We start from the raw sequence: 18,388 nt of genomic DNA on the forward strand, positions 1-18,388 counted from the left end.
AGCGCGTAAGTATTTACGTGCACAAGCGTGCACCGGGGTCCCCTACTGCGTAACTTTACTTCTGCTATAGCTGGCGTGGAAGTTATAAAACAAAAAAACCTAGGCTAGTCAGTGGGGTTTTAAGGACTGGGGTCGATAGGGTAATAGAGGCATTAGTTAGCTATGGGGGTTAGGAAATCCTATGCTGTAACTGGGCAAAGTGGGAACAAACTGGTTTAACTGGTAACTGCATCAGCACACACTGTGTATTAAAATCTTTCCCACTTACGTGGTAGAAGCATCACGTGTGTGCATACATATAAAACGGTGCACACATTTACGCGCGTCCAGCCAGTTTTATAAGATGCGTGAGGTGGCACACGTGCATTCATAAACACTCGCGCAGCTGTTTTAAAGTTATCATATTAAGGGTACATTTTTAAAACCCGGCACGTGCAGATATCGGGAGATTCACACGTGGCTGGGCCGTGCGTACGCCGAGCACATTTTGGGAAGAGCCCGGCCACGTGTGTATCTCCCAGTGCACACGGAGGTGCTGGGGGTTTGTGAAAGGGGCGGGGCCAGCAGCCGGCTGGCACGTGGAACTCACTTCACCTCCGAAGAAGAAGTAACTTATAAAACAAAAACAAAAAAATGTGATTAGTTAGAGGGGGTTAGGGAGAGGGGAGGGGAGGGGAGGAGAGGAGAGGAGAGAAGAGAAGAGGAGAGGGGAAAAGGGAAGAAGAGGAGGTAGGGGGATAGGGAAGTTCCCTCCCAGTCCATGCCAATTAAGGGAATGGCCTGATCGTGTCGCAGCACGCGAGTCTCAGCTCGCCTCCACATGCGCGTGCTGATATGAACTCGGGCACGCATGTGTGCACGGGTATCATATTTTATAGCATGTGTGCACGGGTATGGTATTTTATAGCATGTGTGCACGGGTATCGTATTTTATAGCATGTGTGCACAGTTATAGCATGTGTGCGTCGCCTCGCGCATGTTATACAATCAGCGCGTCCATGTGCACGCGCCGAGAACCGCATACGTCTTTGAAAATCTACGCCTTAGTGATCTAAAGCAAAAGTGCCTGTAAGAGAAAACTCCAGGTCTGAACCTTAATCTACCTTAGAACTAATAAAATACACCTTTGACTCATCTACAAATACTTTGAAAAGGGCATTAGGGTTTTGCCTGAATACTCCCTTATTCAAATATATAAAACGTGTGTGGGGGAGGGGAACGAAGGACATTAGCACAAGGTCTCTCTCCTCCTGCCGCTTGCGCACGCGTCTTCCTGAGCCGGGGACGCGGCAGGTACGAAGCGCAGCGCACAGAGCGGTAGGACTTACCCTCTCCCGAAGCCAGATCTCCGGCCACGGCTCCCTCCCTGGACAGTGGACTTTCCCCCCCTATTAACTTGTCTGCATTTAGGGTTTGCAAGCCCTGTCAGGGAGCCGGAGCTGCCAGACAGGCGGGGGACAGTGGGGACCGAGACGCAGGGGTGCAGGGGCTCGCGCATCCCCCAAAGCCTCCTCCTCTCTCACAAATCCCTGAGTTGCTTTTGGGAGGTAGAGGAATAGGTGAGGGAAAAGAGGAATAAACCCACCGCGACTCTGCTACTCCTAACCAGGTCTGAGTGCTGGGTTTGCGTTTAATAGTGAAAGTCCTCAGCCCCCATGCTGGAGGCAGCTTTCTATCTCAGTCTCACGCCTGCAGATAGTGCCCGGTGAATGGCCCTGCAGTGGGGGGGGGGTTTCCAGGTTTTAATCCCTGGCGGCTTCTTCCTGCTCCTTGGCACATCCACGTCGCTCAGGACCAGGGCTGGGATTCACTCCTCAGCCGGGGACCGTGCACCAGGACTCCTTCTGCAAACCGGCAAGGACGGGTCCTAGTGCCCCTGCCATTGGGCGAGGACTGTGAGCGCAGCCTCTGCAGCCTCTGCGCGGCGCCTGCGCAAGATTCAGCAATGAATGCATTACCTGCCAGCGTCCTTTTCATTAAGGCTAGGAGCCAACATTCTCCAAAGCTCAGGAGTCTCTCCTGCTGCAGAACCCAAGCCTAGCGGTGAGCGGGTAAGGCCCCGCTATAACGCTCCCCCCACCACACACCCCCCGGTCTCCCCTCTCCCGCCGGCCTGACCCCTATCTGCGTGGCAGGGAAGTCCTGGGGGGTTGGGTTCAGGAACAAGGATGAGCAGGTTCCGACCTTTTTAGCGCATTTACAGGTAAAATAAGCCGCGGGGACCTTCCTCGTCACTGCCTTGGGGCTCCTCGGGCAGGGAGCGATGGCCGCCGAGCTGAGCTGTGGTTAAGGGGTAACCGGCGCGGGGGAGCCCTGGGAGCCCTGAGGTTGCTCGCAGGAAGGAAGCAGCTAAGCGGGACGCGGATGTGCCCGAGGCTTTGCCGCCACACGTCCGGGGCAGGACGGGAGGACCAAGGGTCTCGGAAAGGGCCAAAGGGCCCCAGCGCTGAGTATTTCGATTTATAGACAAAAGCCTCGGCGCGCCCCTGCGGAAAGTTATTTGCACTGCGCTTCCAGCCTAAAACCGTTCCCTGCTGGGGAACCTTTCTGCACTTATTTCCGAAGTCACTGGAACCATTTGCTGGTTTGCTTTTGGGTTTCATCTTAGCTCCCCGCTTGGGGCTGAGCCTCCGGTCCCAGTTTCCCTCGCATTGTCCTGCCCCGTATCTGCCCCCTTTCTCCGCGCTCTGAACCTGTTTTATAAATCAGAAGGGGCCCGGGGAGTCGGGATTAGAGGAGGGGGTGCGGGGCGCCGCTTTGTCTGTCCCAGATCCCTGAAAAAGCTCCCCTGCTCCCCCCCCCAGCCTTCCCACAACCTCCTCCCGAAGGGGAACTCTTATAGCATAAGAGGCCAGGCCAGGCCAGGCCCGTGCGCTTTTAAATCGCTGCCCCCTGCGGTGTTAGTGCAAGCGCCCACTCTCCCAGACACTTTCAGCTGAGCAGGTCTTTGCAAAATAAGATGTCATCTGACTGAGACTCAGACCGCCCTTGCTCCCATTAGAAAGGCTCTGTTTTCTGCTGCTGGGCTCGTTAAACAGCTAAATATTGCCAGCCAGCGCGTCCAAACTGGCGGTATCTCGGGGAAATAGTGACTGCAAGTTATTAAAGGCTGCAGAGTCTTGCACTCCACTTGCGGAGGAGTTAATTATCTTGTCCTGTGTCATTCTGATTTGTAACTTTTACGTTATAATAAATGTTAGGGGTTGTGGAAAACGCGCTTCCGATTTTTCTGTAACATGCCCAGTCCATGGGGCGAGGAGAGGGGCTATTAGCCCAGCGGAGTTCTCAGCCGCTCAGGGCTAGCGCGGCTCAGTGTCCAGCCTGGGCTGCAGCCCCACCGATTCCTCTTGAGGCTGACCTGTCCTGCACAGGGCCTGGCGGGGGTTGCACGAGTTCACTTTCAGGCTCCTGTCTTGCACCAGGCGCGCTTCCTGGCAGCTTTTTCGGACCCATCTCTCAGTCGAAAGAAGCCTTCCCTCTCCTCCTGCACCCCAAAACTGGCAGGCGCTGACTGTACCCTGACTGCTAAAGGAGAAAACCCCCAGCTCCCCCGCCCCCCTTATCTGTTACATCACTGCAATAAAAGAGTTCGCTTCTTTCAAAAAAACTTCCGCTGTTCTCAGACATTGCTTCGGGATGCGCTAACTCTGCCACCGTTAGCGCGCACTAAAGCGAACAGGACTTTTTTTCCCCGAAATTTTGAAAAAAATTTCAATCGTTTTTCCATTTTTCGGAACCATTCCGAACTAGGCAATTTCATTGAAATTGCGTTGAAATTGAGAAAAACTATTGCACGTTCCGGTCCTGTCTGCGGATTAAAGAGAAGGAAGCACTCCACCTTCATTGGGTCAAACTCAGGCGCCCCGAAATATTAACCAAACCCCTCCACTATACTCGAGCTGAGTTTGCCACCCCCCAATCATTTGAAAGTTTTCAAAGAGTGGGAGTCATGGGGGGGGGGGGGGGAATTTGCCGTACCCGGAAGGCAGATGTGAAGGTGACCCGTCCACCCCTTCAGCCAGCGGTGGGCAGCTGGATTTCTAAGGCCTTGGGGAGTTGGAGGCTATGAACGCAGCCACCCAGCCACCCAGCTGCTCTGCAGGATTTTCGCTTTAACCCTCAGGTTTCTGGCCTGAAATAATGAGGGCTGATTTGAATTTTCTGCAAGCAGTGAATGTAGTGTTTGTCTCTTTTTTACAGAGCCCGTTATTTGTAAATAATAAGGGTAAGGATATTTTGTTTTAAAGAGGTGGCGTGACCAAGGATCGTTATTCCATGAGAGCGTAACAATTTATTAGGGAAGAAGGAAAGAGAATCAGAGAATCAGAGTGCAAGAAAAAAGCGCTGCCCAGGTGAGAAAGGGGCAGAGCTCCTGGTCGTCGGATGCCGTGGAAGGGGCCTCATTAATGATCGCATGGGCCTTGTTCGCTTTTATTTCTTTACTTTCTAGTTACAGAAATTTTAAAGCAACACAGCAAGGAAACACAACGAAATGACATTGATTTAACATAATCTATACTTTCTAGTTACAGAAAATTCAAAGCAACACAGCAACGAAACACAATGAAACGACATTGATTTAACAGTCTATTACAGCCTGGAAAAAAAAACAAACCTGAGGGGAAAACAGTCAAATGTCCCACCAAGTCCACAAATAAGGAGGAAAAGGAAAGTCAAGGAAGTTTCCCAAAACAAAAAAAGGAGGCAGCAGTCAGGAGAAATTTTGACACAGCGAAGGCAGGTCCTGTCCTCTGTGCAGATGCGGTAGATGCACCGAGCCTCTAGATATCCGGACAAGACGTTTGCAGAGAAATGCCTCCCATGCGTATAAGTTCATACTTCACCTCGATTTAAAAGCAAACCATACGAGGCAGTGAATGTATTTACTAACAGCCACTGGTGAGTTTGGACGGAAAACGGCCGCCTTTCCCTGCTCTGTGAACAGGACTAAACGAATGCCGTTTTCTGTATCTGCCACCAGCCGCCAGTTAGTTCGTTAATTTCATTTATTCCGAAAACAAATAACAAAGCATCGCCTGCCCTAAGGTCGAAAGGGGCTGCGTTACTGCACGAGTTCGTATAACCCTTCCATTCGTGCATTCAAGCAGTAAGCTCTTCTGGACAGGCGCTCTGTCTGGAGAAGGCTTTGCTTTGGGGTTTGAAGGTCGGTTTCTGTAAGTCGGGATATGCTAAGCTTGCCTACGACCGAAGCCCGCGCTTTCATTCCATGTGCATTGGCTTCTCCGGAGTTTCTTCCAGCCGAAGCTCTCCCGTTCCTGATGGCTTCCCTCCGCTGCGCCTTGCACAGAGCAGCCTTGGGGGGTTGGTGGCGGAAGGGGTTATGTCAGCTTTGGCTGCTGAAAGACATTTCCAAACCAGTCCTATTTATTCCTGGCCGCCTTATCCTGCCCGAAGGTAGAATACGAAGGGCGGTGTAGGTGCGAGGCTCCCTTCCCAGAGATGCCCAGGGAAGCTGCAGGCGGGGCAATAGCTGGGATGCTCGCTTTCTCTGCCCCTGGCACTGTCTCTGCCGGTGCGGATAGAGAAATATCTCTAGTTCCACACCCCCCACGCATACAGAGGATGGGGAGGTTGGGTGCCGGGTTCCTCGGAAATCCACGAGCCAACACATTTGTGCTACAAGGGATCGTGACCTAGCAGCGTTTCGTTTCTAAAACAAAAGTGTGCAAACGATATTCGAGTTCTTCCTCTGCCTTTCGATCCAGATAGAACAGAATTCGGGGTCGGGCCGCAAGGTATTGGAAATGCTGCTGGTTTGCAGGGGTTGCAGCGGGCTCGGTAGCTCCCGTTTAGCCGCTGGGTCCTATCAGCCGTGCCGAGGGTGAGTCGTCCTCCTTGTATCTGTCAGAAACGAGACCCCGTCATTCCTGTCTTCCTCCCGCGTGGGGAGTGAGAGCCGCACTGCTCGTATCTGGGAGTCCCGGGGGCTGGCAGACTGCGGGTTCACTTCACACCCCGACCCGAGAGGTCGGATTATTACTGACGGGGCTCTCGATGAACCCCTCGGATTCCGGAGCTCCACGGGTTTCTTTAGGGTTGCTTGAGCTACCGATTACTGCACATCACCTGGCCCGCTGTTTGTGTCATCGGATGATGTCGCAGCCTGATTTCGGGAACCCACTGTGTGCGGTCATAATTATCCTACGATTGATACATTGAGTGAGTATAGGTTTGCACGCACACTCTCTGTCTCTATCCAGATCATTTTTACAAGTGATTTTGAAGGAGGGGGATACCTTAACTTTATTTATTTATTCATTTATTCGTTTATTTGTCCCTTTAATTTTAATGCTGTCTATCTTATAAAGGCTCTGGGCCAGGTATAGCATCGCAAAAAAATCCATAACATTATACAATGTCACATAAAACAACACATTTGAACAGTGGACAACAAACACAACACATCCTTCATCTTACATTAACAAACATTAGAGATAAATAGATTACATTATCTAAAGAAGCCCATTGAATAAGTTCAGACACTAAACACAATTAGATATATCAGCTCTTAATGAAGCTTAAGTAACTTCCCTCAATACAAATACAAATAGAAATCAACTTACACTTTTAACACCAACAATGTACAGGGACTGCACAACCCACTGTGCAGGCTGCCTATTTCTCTGAAGGGGCAGTGGCTGGGGGCCACTCCCGAAATCCATCATACTGAAAGATGAAGTGAACCAGCCAGAGATAAGACCCCGGGGCTACCCAGGGGTTTCATCCCACCCAGAGGCTCAAATGAAGAGGAGCCCCTGCAGCAGCCCAAGTGCAGAGAAACCTTTGGGGCTGCTGGAGGATCTCATTCCACCCAGTGGCACAAGTTAAAAAGAGGCCCAGAGTACCTAGTAGTCAAAGAAGAGAGCAAGAGATCCCACTTCAGACCATGTGTATTCCTGTATGTGTGTGTGTGTGTGTGAGCCTGTGTGCCTGTGAGAGATGGGGTGTGTGTGTGTGCATGTGAGAGTGTGACAGAGAGGTAGTGTGTGCGTGTGTGTGTGTGTGAGCCTGTGTGCCTGTGAGAGATGATGTGTGTGTGTGCATGTGAAAGTGTGACAGAGAGGTAGTGTGTGCGTGTGTATGTATGTGTGTGTGTGAGTGTGAGCCTGTGTGCCTGTGAGAGATGGAGTGTGTGTGTGTGTGTGTGTGAGTGTGAGCCTGTGTGCCTGTGAGAGATGGAGTGTGTGTGTGTGTGTGTGTGTGTGCATGTGAAAGTGTGACAGAAAGGTAGTGTGTGTGTGTGTGCAAAATTGTGTGTGTGTGTGCAAAATTGAGCAAACGAATTTGAATTCTTTCTCTGACTTTCGACCCAGATAAAATAGAATTCTGGGTCAGGCCGCAAGGGAATAATGCTGCTGGTTTGTGTGTATGGATGTATATGTGTGTGTGTGTGTGAGCCTGTGTGCTTGTGAAAGATGGAGTGTGTTGTGTGTGTGTGTGTGTGTGCATGTGAGGGTGTGACAGAGAGGTAGTGTGTGTGTGTGCGTGTCTGAGCACATGAATGAGAGAGAGGAAGCATGTGTGTGTATGTGAGAGAGAAGGGGAGAGTGTGAGGATGAACATATATGGACTATCCAAATGAATCTTTCTCTGAATGCGAAAAAGACTGAAATTTTATACATCGCCCCTAAATTAACCCAGTCAAAAGAACTTGAAATTCAGTAAGCTGCCAAAAACTATCCCATTTCCCTGGAGATTTGAGATCTTGGGATCTTCCTTGATTGTGAATTCACACTGAAAGCATGCATTAAAAAATCATTAATGATAGGTATTTTAAATTAAATGTACTTAAAAGATTGAAGCCTCTCTTATTCCCAAAAGATTTTAGAACAGTTTTACAAGCTCTTGTTTTGTCCAAATTAGATTACTGTAATTGAATGTTTTTAGGCCTACCAGCGAATGTGACAAGACCATTACAACTATTAGAGAACTCAGCAGCTAGATTCCTAACAGGAACTAGAAGATCTGATCACATTACGCCAATATTGAAATACTTTCACTGGTTGCCTGTTAAATACAGAGCTCAGCATAAAGTCCTATCCCTAATTCATAAAACCCTCTACAATGAAAAGATAGAATGGTTAACTTCAACATTGTATTTCCATATCCCATCAAGAATCACAAGATCAGCAGGCACAGGGATGTTACCAATTCCTTCATCTGAGATTGCTCAGCTAAATAATGTGAGAGAAAGGGCTATTTCCATTGCAGGGCCCCAGCTGTGGAACTCTCTACCCCAGGAACTAAGGACGGAATCTGACATTAAAATATTTAAGAAGGGTATTAAAACTCGGCTATTCAAACAAGCCTTCCAAGAACTTTAACCTAAGGGTTATACTCACCTTTATTATAAGCACTTAATTAATTATTTTATCTCTGCTCTTACTGTTCTTACTGTTCTGCCTCTTTAACTGTGTAAATTTTGTTTTTTATTTTACTATTTTATTTATTTTAGTAGTCTATTATGAAATTCTGTATTTTCTTCTCTCCTTTTAATTTTGGAAATGCAAATATTATTAAACGAATATTTGTTAACTATTGTAAACCTATGTGATATGTTCTCATGAAACTTCGGTACATAAAAAATTAAATAATAATATAATAATAATATATGAAGAAAAGAAAGTTTCTGCACTTCCTTCCCCCTCCCCCTCCCTCTCCCCTTCCCACTAGTCTAGGACAATCTTGGGTAACCAGAAATCAAAAGATCCCAGGTATCCTTACTAGTTTTAATTATTTCATGTGTCTGCTGTTTTAAAATATTTAATTAGTGCTTTGGAAATTTAAAAAAATGTATATGACTTTAATTATTAGATGTTATATTAATCTGCTGTTTTGAGGTATGTATTCTTTTATTAATATGGTTTTTGGTGTTTTATATTTCTTGATTTTATTGTTTGATGTTTTGTGAGGAATAGTAATATTTCTGGTTCCATTATTGCACTGCATGCAGAGTTTGGCTTGTTGTGGTTTCCAGTTCAGTTTTTTGTTTGCATTTTTCAATTTATACTTTATTATTTATTTTATTTATTTTAAACTTATTTCTAAACAAATAACAATTATTAAATAAATACAGATACTTTATAGTCTTAGTATCATCTTTTTGGTGAGGTTCTGCCTGTGTCTGCATGAGTGAAGAAGCCTATAGTTTCTGTGTGGGGATCTGTAGCAACGTGGCTTGGTCTGTTTCCCTAATAGGATGGGTATCGTTTTAGGGCTTATCCTAATATATGCAGTGATGGGTTTTCATAGGTTGGGTTGTTACTGTTTGAGTGCTGGCAGTTAGTGCTGTTTTTTATGGGAGATTTAATATGGGTTATAAATATTATTAAAGTAATATATTGTAATTATAATTCAGTTTATTCATGGCTTTCTGAAGACCAAGCCCACACCCTACAATAAGCCTAATACTATATGGGTGTCAAATGCCTTTTTTGCTTTTATTTTGCAGGGTTTTCTGGTCGGCACTACAGCAGTGCATGTAAATATAATAAATATGTTGCTGTGATATTTTTTTTTATCCCAGAAGACTGTATTGTGAATATCCTTTTTCATGTAAAATATTTTATTATAAACACAGCATTTTTAATTGTGTGGGGGTGAGAAGGGCAGGGCACAAAGCTGTAAGCTCCACTTAGGGTACCTAATACCCTTGCAACGGCCCTGACTGGAAAAAACAATACAAATTAAGCATAAAAAGAAAAAAAAACCCAGAATGAGGGGCACTAGCAGTACAGTAATCGTTTGCACTGGCCCTGATAATGGACCTTATTTATTGTTTCTCTAATAAAAATATTCAGCGCTTCTAAACATGAAATGAGTGAAGATAAAATGTAAAATAATTTATTTTATTAGCAGAGACAAGAATATCTTCTCTCTGTCTCCTTCATGCTGTCATACTGCAATATGTAATCTTGTATTTTTTTTTGTCATAGCTATCATTTTGCTCGCTTCCCAGAAAAGTGGTGCTTATGAAGCGTCTGTTTCTGTAGTAGGCCTACCATGCTTGAAGATAAATGCATTGCCCCCAGAATTTACCCTTTATTCAGTCACTGCACCGACCCAAAGAGGTGGGTGCTTGAAGGCTGCATCCACCCAACTCTCAGATAATCTTTGCCAACGGATGCGGACCTGCAGTTCAGCAGAGCAAAGGGATATTCTGGAAAATCTGTGGTGTTAGATGCTGCGGCCAGGAGGGCCCTTATCTTATCTGCACGGTTTCTAACTGCAGTTTGATCCAGCACTTACATGGAGATGGAACTCATTGGAACTAGGTTTCTCCATTTTCAAAGCAGCCACCACCCAAACAGTTCATAAATCACCTCCTGACTGTCCAAAGTTGTGAAATAATCCACAGAGCGCCTAAAACTCCAGAGCGTCTGGTTGCCACCAAACAATCTGTAACTACCTGTGTGTGAGTTCCTCTGCTTTGCATATTTTAGTCTTTACTTTTGATATGTGTTGCAGCCCTGCAGCAAATTAAATTTGGTGCAAACCTCTTATATAAAAACCAAGGTCGGTGTGTTAAGAAGATTAACATGGCGATCACATGACTTTACTCACCTATAAAAAGAAATCCAAAACATTTCACAAAGAACGTTGCATACTTCTGCCGAAATGTATTACATTTTAAAATCCATTCTGTAGTAGAATCAAACTTACTTTTAGGGTTGTGTGTGTGTGTGTGTGTGTGTGTATGTGTGTGTGTGTGGGGGGGGGTGTGTGGGGTGGGTGGTGTGTGTGTGTGTGTGTATGTGTGTGTATGTGTGTATGTGTGTGTGTGTGTGTGTGTAATATTTGTAACTCAGCAGTAACACAGTAAACCTAGTAGATGACCACAGATACAGACCAGTTGGTCCATCCAGTCTGTAAGGATATATTCTGGCTGCCAGCTGTAGGATATCTCTCTTTATTCAGCTCTGGTCTTTCCCATTGGTTCTCTGATATTCTGAGTAGATGAGCACAAGATCCCACACTAAATCCTCTGTTCCCCACTCACCAGGAATTACAATTTACCAGGAAGCTTTGTTATAATCTAAACAGCTCCCAGAACTAGTGAGGCCTTGTAGGTTCTCCTGATCTTGCTGGAATGTACCTGGCCGGTGGCCACCATCACCACCAGTTTGCCAGCACTAACCCAGCCGGTTTCTAAAGAGTTGTAGTCTGCTGGTTCCTACTTGGCTACCCTATTGCCTGCAGTGTCACTAGCTGGAGCTTCCTTTGTCCTGAATTGTTTCTCCTTTTCACCTCTCCACTTAAGTAGTGAAAAATGAGGAGAGAGGGTTTGCAATATTGCAACCTCCCAACCCTGTTCTTACCTTTGGGGCCGATGTGGTAAGGTCTGTTCGGCAGAGTGCACAGTTCTACCCTCAGTTGTAGGCACATTTTCTATGCACAAATGTTACTCCCCATGCAGCAGGGAGTTTTGCAGGCAAAATAAAATGTGGATGTGAAACTATGCATCCCGCTTAGTGCCCTGGCATGGGCATCCCATACAAACGAAGGCATTAACTAATACCCCTCCCCCCAAAGCAGAGAGGTGCCCTGGCTAAACTCAGGTTTTCTTCGTGCTGGAAATTTTACGCCTGCTCAGAGGTGGAGAAAAGTTTCCAGTGCTTTTATGGGTCTATGGGCAGAAGCTGAAATACGGATACCAGGACCTGTAATCAGGATTTATGCGCATAAAAAAATGCTTTGCATGCACAAAGCCAGTTTTCTGCACATAAATATGCTTTTTGTGCATTAAAAAAATGGTTTCTCTGCTGAAACCACTTTTTGTGCACATAAATCATATTTTCTGTCCTTTTATAGGACTGGCCCTATAAAAGTATTTTATGTGCACAAAAGATTCATTTTGTGCAGATAAATCACTTGTGAGAGACTCCCCCCTCTCACACACAGCTGAATGCGCACCTTCTGACCCTGCCGGTGCATTAGCAGACCCTCAGCTTACTGCATCGGGAGATAAAGAAAGGACCCTGGGAACTGAGAAAGTGTGAGCTGAGTTTCGGCGCAGAGCTGCCTTCGCCCTCTGTCTCTGTCCAGGACTGGGGGTTTTGTTGGGTTTTTTTTTTTACCCCCTCTGCATCTCACCACCAGGATTTTCTCAGGTTTCCTCTGAACCTTCCCCTCCTTCATCCTGTCAAATATTTCAATGTCTCTGTCATTTCTCCCTTCCCTGCTGTCCCCCGGCATCTCAAATATTTAAAAAAAAAGCAGTAACTACTACAGTGGAAAGGAAAACGACAGACTGTAAGGTACCATTCGTTATTTCGTGCTGCAGGTCTCGAACCGTTCGGGAAACTATCACCAGAAGACTGAATGAATCAGTCCAACAGAGGGAACACTTCCCACCGGGGTTCTCCACGCTGGGTTTTAGAAAGCTTTTTACAGTTTAAATCGTTCTCTCTTACTTGTATGGTTTGGAAGGAGAAAACAATTCTAGATGGTACGTTTGTGTCCTAAATAAACCTAATTTGTTAAAATAATATTTACAATTGATCCCAAATGGATAATAAATTATTTTTTTTCCCCGGTATCCATTAAACGAGTGCGGAATTCCGAGTCATTGAACTGCAGCGGTCCCACAGTTTTTCTCAATAGTTTTTTGGGTTTTTTTGTTTTTTTTTACCCAAAAAGATGCTAACCCGCACAGTTCCTCTTGTGCTTAATTATACGTCCCGTCCCTGAGAAGGCAGGGTTCCCAGACGAAACTCTGCTTGGGCGCTGGCGGATCTGATAGAAAAGGGGTCCAGGCCGGCTAATTGGGGACATTTTCAGCGGCAACAACAGGAGGGAGCCCTTCCAAACAGACTGAGACCTGGGGATCGAGAGTGCATCCTGCTTTCAGGGCATTTAACGTGTCCCCGTCTCTAATTCTCACATCCTACTTAAGGAACGTTCTCTTTAAGGCAAAAAACAAAATAAATAAAAAACAAAATCATTAAATTATGTTTATTGATTATGTTTTTAAAAAAATGTATTTTTATTTAATTCTGTTTATTTATATTTTATTTCCTTCCTAAGATATATTTTATTTTTGTTTGATTATAATTATGTTACTGTAAACCGCTTTGGTCAATGTCATATTGTAAAACGGTATATAAATACGTTAAATAAAATCAAATAAAAAATGCAGCGTTGGAAGCCAGAATTTATTTCAGGAAATGTGAGGTCCAGACAAATAGCTCTTGGTTCAGCAAAACCGTGCAGATTTATATTTTAAAGTTGAAGGAATAAGCCCCATTTAGATGAAATAGCACCAGTACATGCTTTAGTTTAATTATTTTGACTAAGCTGAAATCCATATATTACAGAAAAGTAAGGTGTTTTTTTTTTTGTTTTGGGGTTTTTTGTTGTTGTTGTTTGTTTATTTGTATTGAGCTCAATGCGCGGAAATTGAGTTCAGTAAATTTAATAACCGGCACTGCAGTTTGATCGGGTCGTTTCTGTATTTGTTCCCACTTCTCCAGCCTCCATTGCCTCAGGTATAAAATTGGTTTATAAACCCATGGGGATAGGGAAATACCGACAGTATCTGAATATAACTGGCCCTGAGCTACCCATGAAAAGGCGAGAGCCATAAGTAAAGAGCTAAATAGAATAAATCAACATCCATCTATCTACCTGTACTATTTTAGAATTTCTTCTGGAAATACACAAACATATAACTCATTCCCTGAAGAAATTCTAAAATAGTACAGGTAGTTAGGTAGCTGCATAGATATTAAAACACCTTTGCATACCTGGTTAATCATGCTTTTATTTATTCAACCCAAGATCGATTAAATACTAAACAAATACGTTTTATTTATTACAGATGCCTAATACAAAACTGGATGTCTGCATTAGAGATAATCTCTTCTCTAAATATACCCCAGATGTACTTATTTCTGTGACATCAACATTTCAAACCGATTAGCACCTGAGCACAATGAAAACTCCCAAGCAGTTTTCACCTCCACACAGCAGCGCAGGATCCCGCCCTCGGGAGCTTTGCGTTTTATAAGCGACATTGCTGGAATACCGCAGGAGCAGGGGCTGAGAACTGGGTTGGGTTTTTTTCCAACCACCATTTCAGGTCAGCAAGAAAGGGGAAAAATCGGCAATCTTTTGTTTAAAGGAAACATAACTAAAATTAGACATACTAGTGGGAAATGAATAGTCCTAATTTTGTATTATTATTGCATTTTATTTCTGGGTTTGGAAAGATTCGTGTTATACGCAGGACACACACACACATATAATGTGCGATATTATATATCACACATTATATAATATATATAATATAATATATAATATATAATACCACACTCTTTTGAGTTTTTACCTGATCTCAGTCACCTAACTATAGGAATTTCAGATTAAGTACATCACAGAGCTAGCAGCAAAATTTAAAAAATGTATTCAATTGGGGTTAGAAATGCCAGTCCCACTTTGGCAGACCTAACGCCTGGCAGGAGATTCCAAGACCCGAAAATGATTTCTCAGTGCTATGAAAAGTACATTTCCTTCCTAGCCTGTAACCAGCAGCCTTTCCTGGGTAGGTGGAGGAACGAATCGGCGGCTTATCCGGTTTTTTTCTCCCGGCGTAAAGCTCAGCTTTGTCTGAAAATAGTATCCGAGCCTAAGCGTGCAAAGCAATCGCGACGCGCTGGGTTCCTGGAAACGGACGCACAGGTTTTCTTAAGGGGACATTTACAGGGAGAGGTCCCGGTGAGATCTCAGGGAGCAAGAACCTTAAAACTGAGAAGGGTTACGATGTCATCCGAAACTCCCGGCGTTTTTTTACTTTTCTAACGTTGGCTTGGCTTTCGTTTCTTCTAACGAACGATGTCCGGGACTTCTCGCTCCCCTCCTCCATCCTCCGTCACAATAAATTACCGAAGGAACGCTCATATTTCCTACTTCAGTTTAAGCAAATATTCTGTATCTGTGTTCGTATCTTATTGCCCATGGTCAGGTATAAAGCAAGTTCTCACTTTAAGCTGCCAAGGCAGTTGCAACGGCCCGTGAAATATTGCACGGCTAGGATAAGCTTTGGGAGGTTTCTGAAAGTAAGGAACTCCTCTTGGTAAGATCAATGTGGAGAGGGGATCTTGGAGCCTGGGCGTAGGAAGCGAGCGAGAGCCCCCTCGGCGCGCACGCGCCTCTCCCTCCCAGGGGGGGGGGGGGGGGGGGGGGGGAGCCGCCGTCTCTCCTCTGGGTCGCCACCCAGTCCTACCTTAGCCACGGGTCACGTGATCCTGGCCAGGCACTCGCCCTGCTGTAAAGAGCCAGGGGCAGAGCTGCAGGGAGCCACTGCAAGGGAGAGATCGGGCGAGAAAGGAGCCGAAAACAAAACCAAAAAAAAAGTCCCGGGCAGCTGGATGCGCTCCCCTCCACTGAGGAACGCAACCCCCCACCCAGAGGAAGACGCCTGGGGGCTGCTCCGCTGAGCCCCCCCCGAGTGCCCCGCACACCGGTAAGTGCCTCCTCTTCTCTGCCCGCTGCCCTGATCTTTCAGATGGTGCCACATGGGGTTTCGGGGGAAAAGATATTACTGGTGCTGGGGGAGTTATTGATACCGCTCTGTGCTTTACCCGCTCTCTCCATGAAAGCCGAAAGGGACGCAGTCCGGAGCTCCGCAGCGCGCAGGAGGCAGAATTCATTCTCGGAGATTTCCGCCAGTTCTATTTTTATTTTTTTTTTTTTTTTGCACAAGCTGTGGGAATGTTTCTCCCTCTTTTTCCTGTTGGATTTGGTGCATTTAATGTTCTTTATTTACACTGCCATACACCATGGTAGCCGCTTTCTAAAACAACATTTTTTTTTTAAATTATTATTTCCTTTGCAATTATTTTCCTACGGGTTGCGCACTTTTGCTTTCGGTCTTCAGCTTTTGAACTGAGAAACTTCACCTTTTCTTATGGCAGAAAAATAAGCACCGACCCAACACACACAAAAGTGCCACTGCACACCTACACCCAAAAGAGGTAATTTTCAAAGGAGTTACACGTAAATATAACACACTTCTGCAGCAATTTTCAAAAGCCATTTAAAGGTGTAAAGTGCACTTCCACGTGAATAACATATGGGCAATTCAATGGCATATGTTGAGGCAACTTTCAAAAGCCCATTTATAGGGCAAAGTGCATTTACACATCTAAATCCCAGTTTTATGAGTGTAAATTATTTTGAAAATTACCCCTAAAATGTACTGCAGTTAATCTGCGCCATGCCAGCCCATTCTTAGAAATAAAAACACCGGGACATACTAGGAATTAAAGAACCTCTCATCTCTACAGCGCTGCTGGACCTGGGCAGCAAGTACATGAGAGGTAGTCCCTGCTCCGGGGAGCTTACAGTCTAGACAAGGAATGAACGAACCAAAATACTGTCTGTTTACCAAATGCTTCATATTTGTTATGACTCGAGGCTATGATAAACAATAATGCTTTTCGTCACGATTTATTGGGCCTAGAAAGGATTAACCCCCATGGGACATTCATTTCGTTCGCATATTGCACCTTTCCTCACTCTGGGGTAAACACGGGCAGGGCAGAAAGGGGGCGCACATGGGTTTAGAGGGGGGGGGGGGAGTTGGTGCTGGCAGGGCCCTCTTTTCGTGTTTTCTGTGGCCTCTGCTGGTCGGGGGCTGCAGGTCGGAAAGTGCAGAGACTGCAAACTCTCGGGAAGCTGCGCGGGCAGTGCGGAAAGCAATGCGCGCGCATCTCTTTCTCTCCTTGTGATGTTTCTTTTAGGGGCACAAGAGATGGAACCGTGCAAACGCGCAACTCCTGTGACAGGGACCGCTCACTAAGTTTGCCTTTCTTTCTTTTTTTCCCCACGCAGGTGCTTTTCCACGTCCTCCACGCCTCAGCCCCAGACGACAGGGGGAGCCGCACCTCGGGTGCCCCCGAAGCTGACACGCGCGCCACTTCCGTCGCCCTGGGCCGCCCTCCAGTCCGGACGGATATAAAAGCCGAAGCTGCAATGTACCAAAGTGTAACCTTAGCCCCCAATCACGGGCAATCCGCGTACTCCCACGACTCCAGTACCTTCGTGCACGCCCCTGCCAGCTCGCCCGTCTACGTCCCTCCCAGCAGGGTGCCCTCCATGCTGCCAGCCTTACCCTACCTGCAGGGCTGCGACTCGGCCCACCAGAGCCACCACTTGGGCGGCCACCCAGGCTGGGCGCAGACAGCCAGCGAGGCCTCCGCCTTCAACCCCAGCAGTCCTCACACCGCCTCGGGCTTTTCCTACTCCCACAGCCCTCCGATCGGCAGCAACCCGGCCCGGGACGGGGCCTACCAGAGCCCCCTGGTGATGGGCGGCAGCGGCCGGGAGCAGTACGGCGGGGCCCTGGTGCGCTCGGTGGGCGGCGCCTACTCCAGCCCCTACGCGGCCTATGTCGGCCCCGAGATGCCTCCCTCCTGGGGCGCCGGCCCCTTCGAGAGCAGCGTCCTGCACAGCCTGCAGAGCCGCCCGGCCGTCCTCCCGGGCATGAGGCCCGGCTTCGGTAGGTACAGCGCCCGCCTCCCAGCGCTTCCACCGCGGATCGATGCTCCAGCCTCGACCAGGACTGGCCCCGCGGCGGACCGCAGCACTTTCAGTCAGGCCAGTGCATTTGAAATAACTTCTATTTGGGCTCAATCAGTCTTTCCCACTCTAATTTCCTCCTTATACTTTCTGCTCTCTAGGTACTTTGCACCTCCGTGCCTTTGTAATGGGAGTCTCTGGCTGCTGAGCGTTTTCCCCATAGAGGGGAAACCCCCTTTAGTTTATTTGATTTATTTATGTAGCTTTATATACCGAAATTCAGTTGGAGTAGCATCATCACGGTTTACAAGGCATAAATTTAACAGAACAAATTGCATGGGTTACAGTGAATCTGGTTTACAATGCGTACAGTTGACAAAACGTTTTGCATACATCAAATGATTCTAATTTGCACAGCATATAAATGTGCATCAGGCCCTTTAATTCAAGTCCTGTTCCTGGGACGAGAACTGCCGAAGGCACACACAGTAACACAACAGAAATGCCTGCCCGCATAGAGATAGATACTGCACCCCCAAAGCAGCCAGAGGAAATGAACTGGCGGTCCCACGGAGGGGGCTATTAACGGCTCGCTTCGGTTACAAATCTTTTGCCCGCCTTCCTTGCAGGAGCTTATTTTCCATGAGCTTAGAGACAATAATAATAGTAATAATAATAATAAAGAAGCTCCTGGAAAGTAATTTGCTGTGGAGTACAGTAACGCGCAAACATTGCGCAGGGCATGAGCGGAAGCAGAGGAGGCGCAGGCCTTCCCCCGCGGAGCGCGCTGCATTTGAGAGCACTGCAGGGGAAAGCATGTCTTTCTTTCTGTTTCCTGCATTTGCCT

At 46.6% G+C, this 18,388-nt stretch overlaps 1 protein-coding gene across 1 annotated transcript in view; it reads left to right on the forward strand.

Annotated features, from left to right (window-relative positions):
- Positions 1-15,294: 15,294 nt before the first annotated feature.
- GATA5 (GATA binding protein 5) overlaps positions 15,295-18,388 on the forward strand; it is a 41,354-nt gene continuing 38,260 nt past the window's right edge. Inside the window, exons 1-2 of the mRNA XM_029612540.1 lie at positions 15,295-15,484; positions 16,855-17,521. Coding sequence (XP_029468400.1) covers positions 16,996-17,521 — 526 coding nt within the window. The 5' untranslated portion in view covers positions 15,295-15,484; positions 16,855-16,995. The remainder of the gene's footprint in view (positions 15,485-16,854; positions 17,522-18,388) is intronic.

Source organism: Rhinatrema bivittatum, chromosome 8 (assembly GCF_901001135.1).
Source record: "Rhinatrema bivittatum chromosome 8, aRhiBiv1.1, whole genome shotgun sequence".
Classification (NCBI taxonomy): domain Eukaryota; kingdom Metazoa; phylum Chordata; class Amphibia; order Gymnophiona; family Rhinatrematidae; genus Rhinatrema; species Rhinatrema bivittatum.